This window comes from Crassostrea angulata, chromosome 7, assembly GCF_025612915.1.
Source record: "Crassostrea angulata isolate pt1a10 chromosome 7, ASM2561291v2, whole genome shotgun sequence".
In the NCBI taxonomy this organism is placed as follows: domain Eukaryota; kingdom Metazoa; phylum Mollusca; class Bivalvia; order Ostreida; family Ostreidae; genus Magallana; species Magallana angulata.
Window position 1 is genome coordinate 45,249,588 of NC_069117.1, and position 11,717 is coordinate 45,261,304.

General features: G+C 33.8%; 1 protein-coding gene across 1 annotated transcript; it reads right to left on the reverse strand.

Annotated features, from left to right (window-relative positions):
* Positions 1–483: 483 nt before the first annotated feature.
* LOC128191364 (uncharacterized) lies at positions 484–11,135 on the reverse strand. The gene is made up of 15 exons (XM_052863432.1): positions 10,665–11,135; positions 9,486–9,663; positions 5,849–5,952; positions 4,862–4,990; positions 4,143–4,319; positions 3,867–3,982; positions 3,609–3,729; positions 3,500–3,508; positions 3,058–3,241; positions 2,670–2,773; positions 2,183–2,320; positions 1,666–1,845; positions 1,261–1,373; positions 999–1,119; positions 484–640 (listed from the first exon to the last, which is right to left on the reverse strand). The coding sequence occupies exons 1-15, from the start codon at positions 10,708–10,710 to the stop codon at positions 507–509; spliced, it is 1,854 nt and encodes a 617-aa protein (XP_052719392.1). The 5' UTR covers positions 10,711–11,135; the 3' UTR covers positions 484–506.
* Positions 11,136–11,717: the final 582 nt, after the last annotated feature.

Consider the following 11,717-nt stretch of genomic DNA (forward strand, 5'->3'; position numbering starts at 1 on the left):
TTTATTACATGTAGATGGTTCTTCTCGAATAATTTGTAAACTACTGCCTTCTTTTTGTTTGAAAAAATAAAAATAAAAACATTCTATATATAATCCAGTTGCAACTCTTTGGTCCGCCTTTGTTCCATGACATTGACTTCAAGAGGTTTTGAAGAAAATATCATACAAAGTACCATTTCAATATTTCTTACAAATACAAATGTTTGTTATTGAAATGGGTCACTAATTGATTGTGTAACCTACTAGAATTTGAAAAAAAAGTGACTCCCTGCACCCAAGAATACGGTTTGACTAGTTTGGTTGAAACAGATCAGTGGCATTGTAGAGAGGGATTACGTCTGTATTTACCAAAACCAAAGGAAGCAGTCATCCAGACAATAGACAGACTGACACAGAGACAAACAGACGAGACAGTCTTCTCTGGATCAGGAGTGACATGCAAAAACAAATAAATACGATACAACACAAAAAGCACATGCTTGGATTTCACAACAACCGATGACTGTTTACAAACTGAACAGATACAGACTCCACACATGTGATGTATATGCAAGCAGCTCGTGGTGAAAATAAAATGAATAAATAATCCACAACAATGCAACATATGAAATCAGAAAAGACAGTGTCTTACAACATCGTTCTGCAACGAAACATAAAAAATATCAATTATTACATGTGCAGTAATAATATTAGGAAAATAGTAGATCTTAATTTTTACGGTCAAACTTGGATTCATAGCATAACAAAACTGTTCTTGAAATATTTTGAGACATCATTAACTTTTTATAATGGGAATTTTTTGTTGTCGAATATACGTTTAGGATTTTATACGTTTGTCTTTGCTTTGAAACCTTAAAAATATGATTATACGCTTATTCTGTTGTAAAATCTCTCTGATATGTTAAATTTTACGAAAGAAGATATCTGATTTTGGTTTTTTTCTTTTTCAATGACCTTATTACTTATACATCTCATATATTGATTGTTCTTTGACCAACCTGTGGACGCTAGCTGCAGGGTGCCGCTGCCATCAGAAGACTTGGTGGTGGGGGTCTGTCCTGCCTCACAGCTTCCTTTACTGTCACTCATATAAACGGTATTCCCATTTTCTGTTAGCGCCTGTTCAAAACATATTAAAATGACATTCCTGAGAATTTCAATAATTCACACATATTTTTTTTTGCAAGCATTTAATAAGCCTAAATATTTGCCTTTGAAAATCAGTTTTTGTGAGTCATTTGACACTCGTTTTGCACTCACATAGCAGGTAAATCGGTGTGTGGATATGTTGTCCACTACACCTGGATTCAAAACGGAGAGGAATATAGTAGACCCGCTTAACACATACTTCAGACAATACAGCACTCCTTCAGCTAAAAAAAAAAACACCCTTCAGTTTGGTTTTCTAATCATACATCAAACTAATAGTCCTACTGAATTGCGACATATATTTTTGTGGTCAACTGACAAGTACATAAGTTTTATTAAAACAAAAAAAAGCCTGAGTTTTTCATTGATACATACACAGAGTCATTTAGTGATCATTTATTAAACATATATATTCTGACTGATCTTTTTTAATTAAAAAAACGTCTCAAATTCATGAAATGATAATGCACTAGGTATTTAAAATCAGAGATGATTTATTCAAGAACAAACATCTACCTGAAAAGCCTTGAACCGTGCTACAGGATGCGTAGTTAAATGTCATGGTGGTCCACGAAGGACACACGGCAAGGTCAGAGTTGGACGGCCCGCAGTTCGTGGCGCTGCCGTCGTTATGGCTGTAGGTGAAGTTACTCAGCAACATTACGGGACACCAGTGTTTGGCGTCTGCTTCGTGTCCTGATGTTCAAAAATCAATTAAGCATAAATAATACCTAACGTTTATCACATCCATTTTGGGTCTAAAACTGGAATTTACATTACTACATTCAAAACGTAAACAAAGCTTCGTTTACACGACAAAGAGTTGTAAACTCTGTAACTCGTTTATTACACGACCACTGACACTCAACTATTGGTTGACCATTACAAAAGCCTTTTTGAAGCATTGTAGACATTAAACACAGAAAAATGATTTTGAACAAAATAGTGACCATGCCTCTTTAAAGCTTAGTTAGAAAGGTTTGTGTTGTAGTTGACAAATATACAACCCTGTTATATATATAAAAAATCTTACCTTTCTTTACAATCATTTGGAACTCTTCCACCGGTGGAGCAACTGTTTCGTTGCAATAGGTATCTGTGGTCCATGACGTCACATTGACGTCATGTGCTTCAATGAACACCCTTGAGTTTGTTGCATTAGATTCTGTGCCTTAAAGCAATATTTGGAAAATATTGAATGACTTAAAAACCCATTGGCTTACTCAAAAATACACATTTTCAACAAAAGGTTAGATTTTCAACAACAGGATGATGACCAATACATGTCATCAATTTGCAACTTATCATTGTACAAATAGTGAAAGGAATAATAATTGGCATGAAATAAATACACAATCATTATATCATACAAAGTAATACATAATAATTTAAAAGATGCGTATTTAATTTCAGTCTGTTAGAATACAACAAATAACCTAATAACGAGATTCAATGTTGTATTGAAATAAAAATAAAAACATTTAACTGTATATTGGTAAGATAAGTTTCAAAATCCAAACCTGCCAATATGTAGTAGCTGTAAGAATACTTGGTGGACATCTGCCATTTAACACACCGGAAGACGTTCTGACGGACACCAGAGGGCATGGGTATCTGATCCCCCCTAACAAACAGTATTTGTAAAACAGGATGGTACACCAATTAATTTTTTTTTAAAAAGTCATTGGACAGACCCCTACTCCCAAATAAAAAATAAAATAGCCTTAAAAAAAACAAACACAAGAGTTTCTTAGAGATTATTTTCTATTAATAACTGCAAGATAAAAAGGTTTGCATTGTCTGCAAAATTTGTACTTAATATTTTGGGAAGTTTTCCATCAGTTTGATTGTGAATTCTGATTTTGAAATATACAAAGAACACACATAAGTCACTCTAAGAGTCCTTACTTAAACAGGAAGTAGTTTGACGACGAGTTTTCGGCGAAGCAAGTCCATGAGTCAATGTTCGTCCCAAACACAGGAATGGACCAGCCTGACGTCACGGCACTGTTATTTCTGTCCAGAGTTATGTCCCAATGGCCGCTGTCGTACCATCCTGAGTCCCATTCCTCGGGAAAATTACATCCCCCGTCTTGTAGAAGAATATAATCAAGTTAGCGTGTTAAGTTAGAAGTCTACACAGAAAACTTACTAAGTATTTAGATGAAACAATACTAGTACTTGGTTATACGAGACATCTGATTAATTAAAAGAAAGGCAAAAGAAAAGAAAAGTGGACTTTGTGGCAACCTTACAAAACAAAAAGAAGGCTACTATACTTGGTTTGCTAGTACTCTTGCAATTTTTAAAATATTGCTTAACTTTTACTGACATAAATACAGGTACTCACAACATCGACCTGAAAAAAAAAGATAAAAAAAATTTAAATTTTAGAAAACACAGATTTGTTCAAGTTGAGAAACTTAGAGTCAGTATTTTTTTTAATTCATGAGACTTACTGTAGGTGGATAGGACCAATGTCCCGCTGCCCGTGCTGGTCTTAACAGTAGAAGTCTGACCTTTCACACAGCTTCCCTTGGCGTCGCTAATGTACAACGTCTCCCCAACCTTGGAAATGGCCTTAAATGTCAAACAAAATTGAGGCTTTAATAAAGCGGAAGGAAGAGTTCTTGCCTTCGAAGTTGATGTACAAACGTTTTGACACAACATTGCAAAAAATAATGAAAATTCATAATGGTGATTAATGATTTTCTTACCAGACACGTGAACTTGTCATAGTTTGCAGTGTCGGTGACGGTTTCTGGGTTGAACACTGCTGTGTAAATTGTATTGTTGTATTCTATGGTTGCCACACATTGCACTATGCCAGACACTAAGGTAAATCAAAATTTTAATGAATGTTAGTTAACACGCTTTTGTGAGAATCATTTCTGAAGCGTCAAAATGATAGGAAACAAAGAATAGGCATTTTCTATTTTTAACTTCACGCATATTGTGTGAGCTTTATTCATTTTATGAGTACTGTTTATTACCCGAGAACACTTGAGTAGTTGAACACTGTGAATAATTAAATCTCAAATCAGTCCAGTCTGGGCATGCGCTGACCTCTGATCCTGCCCCACACGTGGTGACACTCCCAGTATCGTGGGTGTAGGAGAAAGTTCCGAGAAGTGGTATGGGGCACCACTGCTTAACACTGCTCTCATAACCTGCAAAGCCATAGTGAACCGTAAGTCTCCGTAACGATCTCCGATCCTCAGCAATGTTCAATAACTCTAAATTATCCGAATTTCTTTTATTCGTACCATAAATCTGTCTTTTATATAGACAGATTTAATTAGTTGTGTATTGTTCATATTACGCTGTTATTCAACGATGTGCTTTGTTTAGTGGTTCCGCGGAGACCTACTCGGTTAAAGGGGTTCAAGCCACGGATGCAGCGGTATACAACGGTTTTTTTTTCTTAGTTGATCTCATCTTGTTTTATTCCATCAAATCCATCGTGGCCAAAATGGCAATAATTTCGTAAAATGCATGGATACCATCAATATTATTTTTTTTAAATTTCATTTTTTTTAAGTTTGAAGGATAAATAACATTCTCTTTGCATATCTAGACGAGTTTGAGAGTATCATCATTGGCAATCTTGAAAACGATGTTGCTAGCGAAACTACACACAAGGAAGGGGTGTGCAGAATGATTCGACGCAATCATGTCCCCATGTTTATCAAATAATAAAACTTTACGATACCCTTTTTAATCAAAACATGGTATTCCTCTGCAGTAGGTCCACTGGTAGGTTGACAACGGTCCAAAATCGATTCCGATGGCGATCCAGCCTTCGGATCAAATCGGACATTGTTTGACTCCCGTTGTTCATCTTTAGAAAGAAGAATAGACATTAATGAGTGTTACATGTAGTTCTAATGAACAAACATCCTTTTAAAAACTAACAAATATTTCCCTATTTTGTAGATGCAGACAGATACATGTACATGTACACACATTCTTTCTTCAAAATTCAAAAATAAATAATAGTATATACCACGTATACATACTGGACGGGTGTAAGATGTGGATGTTTGCTTTTAATTTTGCTTTGTAATCAATTATATTAAATGTGTTGAAAACTACATTGTATATGCTACAAATATGATTTTCACTTCTGAATCATAATACAACTTTACTGACAAACATACATTCAAATGAGCACGAAAGTTGTTTTTTAACAACTTATGCATATTATATGCTGTTCTAGTATTTAATTACTAACAAATTAAACCCTTGCCGTCTTTTTATGCAAGAAATGTCAAAAATTTTCAGTTTTGGAAATTGTGTTCATTCATGTTTAGTTACTTAGTAATATGCAGGCACCTAGCATCGCATTTAAAAGTGTGTGTGTGTAGGGGGGATAAGCAGACTTATCCAACATCTTGAGCGAAAAAAATCCAGTCCGCCAATATTCAAAATCCTAATCCCCACAGATTGGGTTGGGGGTAGCGTTGAACAAAAAACTTCTGATTACATGTATAGGTAACTTATTTAACAACAATTTTATATGCTCTCCAAAAAGGATGGGGGAGGGGGCAACTCTTTCTAAATTTAATTTTTAATTGAAATTGATTGCTGCAAGAAAAAAGTAGGGATGGGAACCGCCCCCCCCCCCCCCCCCCCCGATGCCACGTGCCTAATTTATATTTCCTTGTATCAACAATGGTGTAATCATTTCTGTAAGTACCTGCTAGTATGTAATAGTAGTATGAGTTCTCTGTTATTTTGACATATCTGACGCAGCGATACGGTACGTAGTCAACGCTGAACACAGTCATATGTTGGTTTGCTCTGGAAATAAATAAAAAAAAACATTCAGATAAAGAATCGAGGTCTGAATTCAATATAATACTTGACCATTGAAATGATTTGAATAGATCCAGCACTTTGCAAACATATTAATTAATATCAGATGAAAAATCAATGTAATACCCATTGAAACACTACTTTTGACGGGCTGGCTTTTGAAAGCCAAATGCAGATATTACTTTATTTTGTAGCATGTAGAATAATGCAGCTTTAACGATCATTCTGTTTGTTATTGATCGTGATTATGAATCATATTTAAAAATACCAACAATTCTTCAGGTAGAATTAATTCTTCGTTTGGATATTCTCATTCACGTTTACCATTAAAATTTTGTACATTGAATTTTTGATATCGAAATTCAAAGTAATAGAAAAAGTTCTTAATAAATGCTTGTACATAATATAACCTGTGTGTGCTCATAATATCTTAATGAACTTGACTTGTCTACATTTTTGCATATATAGTATAACTACTGCCCCATTGCAAGATTTTTGTACAAAGTATACACGTGTGTATAGTCGTATTCAACATTTTTTTATTATATTGATGTATAGCTTGTGTAAGCATTTTTTCCGCTCTCAGATTTACCGTAAAGCCTTCATGCATTCGAAACAATCAGATTTGAGGTAAATCAATTGCAAAAAAGCTTCTGAAAACAGTTTTGATTATTCCCAAGAGCTTGTAAAAAAGCCAAACTAATGAAGACATTGAAAACTAGAATGAAAACTTGTAAATAAATGCACTGTAAAATTAGCCTATAGGCCGAAACTATACTTACATAATATTGTATTGTGAAAATACCGGTGTTGTATAGCAGTTTTTCCCCCATAGTAGCTTTTCCCCCCGGAAAACCTACTATATAGTAGCCTTTCCCCCCGGGGGAAAAGCTACTATGTAGTAGCTTTTCCCCCATAGTAGGGTTTCTCCCTCACGTTTTGGTTCAAATTTTATAAAAAATATTTATGGAAATCCAGTAAGGATCAAAATCAATGTTTCTACACTCCTAGGTTGCATACATGTATATCTGCATTCATCTGTACAGGTTAAGTTTCGTTTTGCCGATTTATTATTTTTATAGATAATGCTGAAAGTTGAACTTGTGTGTAATGGAATTACACATAGAACTTAATTTAGGTAATTTATTGAAAAAAAGTTTTACAAGTTTTACACTTATATGCATAATTCTGTGTTCTGAAATTGTATTCAGCTAGAATGTTTTAAGAATTTTTTGATAAATCTATCAGACTGTTTGTCTGTTTGTGAAAATTTCATCCAGGCTAAACCTCTCTTTAGAGAAATTTTGTTTCCGATGTTTCAGAGCCCGATTTTTAAAATCATATTATAATAATTATAGTGCATATTCTTTAGGGTCCAATGTCTCATAAACTAGAGATGACCATATCACCATATTTTTATAGTGGCAGTGGTTTACCACTTGAAGATGACTCTGAAAATTTCAGCCCTCAGGGTAGGGGCCCTTGATGTCCCAGGGCCCGATGTTTAAAACCCCATTATAATGATTGAATAGTGTTCTATAAGTGGGGACCCGAATCTCAAATTCTAGAGATGACCAATTAACCATATTTTCACAGTGATAGTGATATACCACTAGTAGATGACACCGAAAATTTAAGCATCCATGCAGGGTAGGAGCCTTTGTTGTTTTCGAGCCCGATGTTTGAAATCCAATTATAAAGTATATGTATTTTTAGGTCCCCATATCTCAAAAACTATAGATGACCATATGAACATATTTTTACGGTCATTTAAAAGTAAAAACATCATTTAAAAATACACAATCACTCATATATTTCTTTATCAAACTGATTGAAAATTACGTTTAATTCTGCTGCTTTTTTTTAATTTTCGAACAAATTTTTTTAAAAAGGTAGGCGGGTATAATTCATTATTCTTCAAAACATTTAATCAATTCATAAGATGACTAATGATATAATAAATAATTAGATAAATGAATCAATGAACTTTTATTCATAAAAGGAGAAACCGAAAATCAAAAATAAATAACCAACCTAAGCGCATATACGACTTTTTTACTTGTTAGTTGATTAGAAGAACAAGCTTATATTTTTAAAAAAAAGTCAGCTCATCACAATATATGTGTTGGTTGTTTGTTTTGTTTTTTTTGTTTTTTGTTTGTTTGTTTTTTAATTACCCTTGTTTAATTGTTCGAAGAAATGATATGGTACACAAGTAAATCTTTATTGCAAAAATATGGAACAAATAGTATAAATGTTTTAGGTAATTGAATCGTATATCTTGATTTATATGACATCGTTTTCAGAATTGTATATTTATAAATCACGTTGCAAACTTAAAAGTGGAAAAATTAGCAAATAGTGAGTGACAATATGAACATAAAGTTAGTCCATTTCACATTTTCCAAAGTAACATGCAAATATACCGACATTGTTCTGGTTGTGAAGACATTTCATTGTTTTTTAAAATGTTTACATCATAATATCTCGCGTTTCGTAGAAATGTGCTTAAAAATATGAATATGCGTAACTTAAAAACGAAATGGTAAACACTAACTTCACAAATGCTTTTAATACATAATTAAAATACCCCTTACCTATGATATAGAACCCCATCAATCAAAGTAAAACTTAAACATTTCAGTTTTTCATCATATTATTGCATCCTGTCTCCCGTTTGATATTAAGAAGAAGAAATATATAATTGTTTTTAAGATCGTCAATTCTAACGGTATTAATTTAAAATTGATAGCCTTTGGACGAAGGGAGTAATACATTTCCACTTTTTATTCCCTTCCTCTTCAAAATTAAGTCAAGATTGGTCAGTTAGTTCCTTGGGAGAAGCTTATACATTGATGGTAATACATTGGAAAATTAAAGTTCCAAACTGGCGTATTTTCACTAAAAAGTGTTCTCACGTGTTCATAACGTCGAAGTGAAAACTGTAGATAAGCATCGATTAGATGAAAAAGATTCGAGGTATTCCGAAATCCGTGTAAAAGGTGCTTCGCGTCGGTTGACAATGGTTTTCTCGGGGTGTCAATTTCAACTGTTACCCACCCAAACAGGCACTATTTTTATAAATACACATGAATGTTATGAAGGCGCATGCCTTAGTTCATATTTGGGGTTGAAAACCATGTATTTTATTCTATGTATTGATAAATGCGATAATTATCCATTTTTGTTAGAAATTAACATCATATCAGTTATTGCAAATTATTGTCACGAATGGTCCGCAATAAACATGGCCGGAACGTAAAAATGGGGGAAAATCCACTATATAGTAGGATTTCCGTGGGGGTAATCTAGCTATAAAAAGGGGGAAAGCCCACTATATAGTCAGCTTTCCGTGGGGGAAAAACTGCTATATAGCCATTTTTCCGGGGGGAAGAACTGCTATATAGCCATTTTTCCGGGGGGAAAGATGGCTAGGGGGAAGAGGCACTATATAACACCGGTAATATGAAACCGCGTTTTACACTTAAAACTTTAATTCCTAACAGAACAATGTCTACCTGAACAACAGGTAGTTGCTGGAGTTTTGATTGACACATGTCCAATCCGTGATGACTGAGGAGTACACCTGGAGTCGCCACCCCGTCAGAGTCTGGGTAGAGTGCGAAAAGGTCAAGTCCCAGGATCCGCTATCCCACCACTGACCGTCCCAGGCAACAGGAAGTGTGCAGGCACACCCTTATGTTTGAAAAACAAATAACAAAAATGCACTTTTTAAGGTTTGAAAATATAGATGAATACACTCGTACGTATGAAAATGAACTTTTGTAAGGTTTAAAAATGTAGATGAATACCAGTACGTATAGCTGCACTTTTTTAAAGTTTCAAAATGTAAACGTGTAAATTATATTTTCAATGAAACTTTAATTCGAAACGCGCTAGATTTTATTTCAATTTTTTAATGAATTGTTTGAAGAGAAATGTTATAACATTCTTGTTTAGTTTGTGAATTTTCCATAGATTGATAAATTGTGTGTACATAAAGCGTTCAGTCCAGGTGTCCGTTCAATCGGGGTTTTTTTTTACGTGGTAGTAATTAATAAAAAATCTAATAGATATTAAAACGAGGCCGGAATTCTCAGAGATATCGAGGATGTACAGGGCTTTATCTCAGTTTGTTTTTCAATACACTCCCAAGCCTTCCTGTCTTTTGGAAGTGAATAAAAAAGTGTTTCGGAAAAAAAGTTCGTTAAGCTGATACTGAGTTTAAAGTGATAAATGGGGATTCAAAGGGATTATTATTGAGATACAAGATCTGTAACGTTTATCACTAACTTGCATGTACAAGAGGTCAAAGCACAACACGGGGAGCACAATGGAAATAAGTGCGCATAAAGGGGTATAATTTGTTTTGTTGTTTTAACTGAGTTGGGTACATTAAATAATTTGTAGTTTTGATACTGGTTTTGAAAAACTGGAATGAATTTTGTCCTTTTCTGACATTTTAGGAAAAATATGCTTTGAAAAACAAACCCCTTCCTCAAACACTACAAGATTTTCAATGTGGTCGGTGAAATAAAAGCAAACTTTTCAACAAAAATATTTTTACGCATCGTTAGATAACAGATCACATTTAAAAACTTCCAAAGTTAACGCTATACATTTAAAGAACTATCAATATTAATTGCAATTACATGTATATCATAATTTATATAGCAGCAAATCTGAAATTTACTTACATGTTGGCACCACTAGATAGACTAGAATTATCAAAAATTTAAACATCTCCGATTTTTTCCGTATCAGAATAATTTTCTTGTTAGTTTTGTTTCCATGATCACTTTAAACAAATCCAGCAAAAAACAAAAATGGATCACCCGAATCAAGCACGTAATCAGACTAGAAGAAAAAAACCGTGTTCGTCGACTAGAATAGTTATCACGAGACACCTTCGATTTTGTATCATTAAACTGCCATGCCCTTTAGTTTGCGTAAATTGGCCCAACAGAGTAAGTTACTGCTCCACTGCTTGCATTCATGCACTTTAATGTTTTATATTATATCTTTTATTTCGTTCTTTTAGCTAGCTGCCCGTCGGTTGAACCGTCTCAATGTTTTTTTGTATGTCCGTCTTTCTTTTCGAATTTAAAAGGCTTTTAAAAAGTGAAATGGGATCGTTATTGAATTTTAAACAATAACAGACGTGTGTCATAATAGCGGCCACTTCTTTATTATTATTTTCAATACTTTATTAATACAATGAAATATATTAGAATAAATTGAATGCAGATTAGAATACCGCACCTGATGATTTTTAAAAAAAATTTACAATTAGTTATTCATTCAAAGAAATAAGCGACACAAACTGTAAGTTGCAGGACGAAGAAATGAAAGTTGTAGATCATCGAGTCATTATAACTATCACAGTCATAATTTACTTAACTGTGGTCCCGTTCTGGTGTCACTGAAACCCTCAACATCCAAATAATAATTGCGAACACTAGTCATTCAAAGAACAAGGGAATAAAGGGTATTCAGAGAGCAATTGACATAAAGATCTTTCTAGGTATTCCTAGAGCAATGGTACAGCAACCATCCAAATTGCAATACATTTGTACTACTAGAGATATTAGTTCTCAAAGAGCTTTGAAACAGCAACCATTTAATTTACAATGAATATAGTCATAAATATTCAAAGAACAATGAACGACAACCATTTAAATCAGAGAGGAATTATGATACCGGTATTGAAATCGCAGTAAAGTAACAGATTTTGAAATAGAAATGAGACA

Coding starts and splice junctions, on each gene's coding strand:
- LOC128191364 (XM_052863432.1), bottom strand. CDS start 10,710: ATGTTTAAATTTTTGATAATTCTAGTCTATCTAGTGGTGCCAACAT. Junction 9,664..10,664: donor CTATCTAGTGGTGCCAACAT/GTAAGTAAATTT, acceptor TTCAAACATAAG/GGTGTGCCTGCACACTTCCT. Junction 1,374..1,665: donor CACGGTTCAAGGCTTTTCAG/GTAGATGTTTGT, acceptor TTTTTTTTTTAG/CTGAAGGAGTGCTGTATTGT.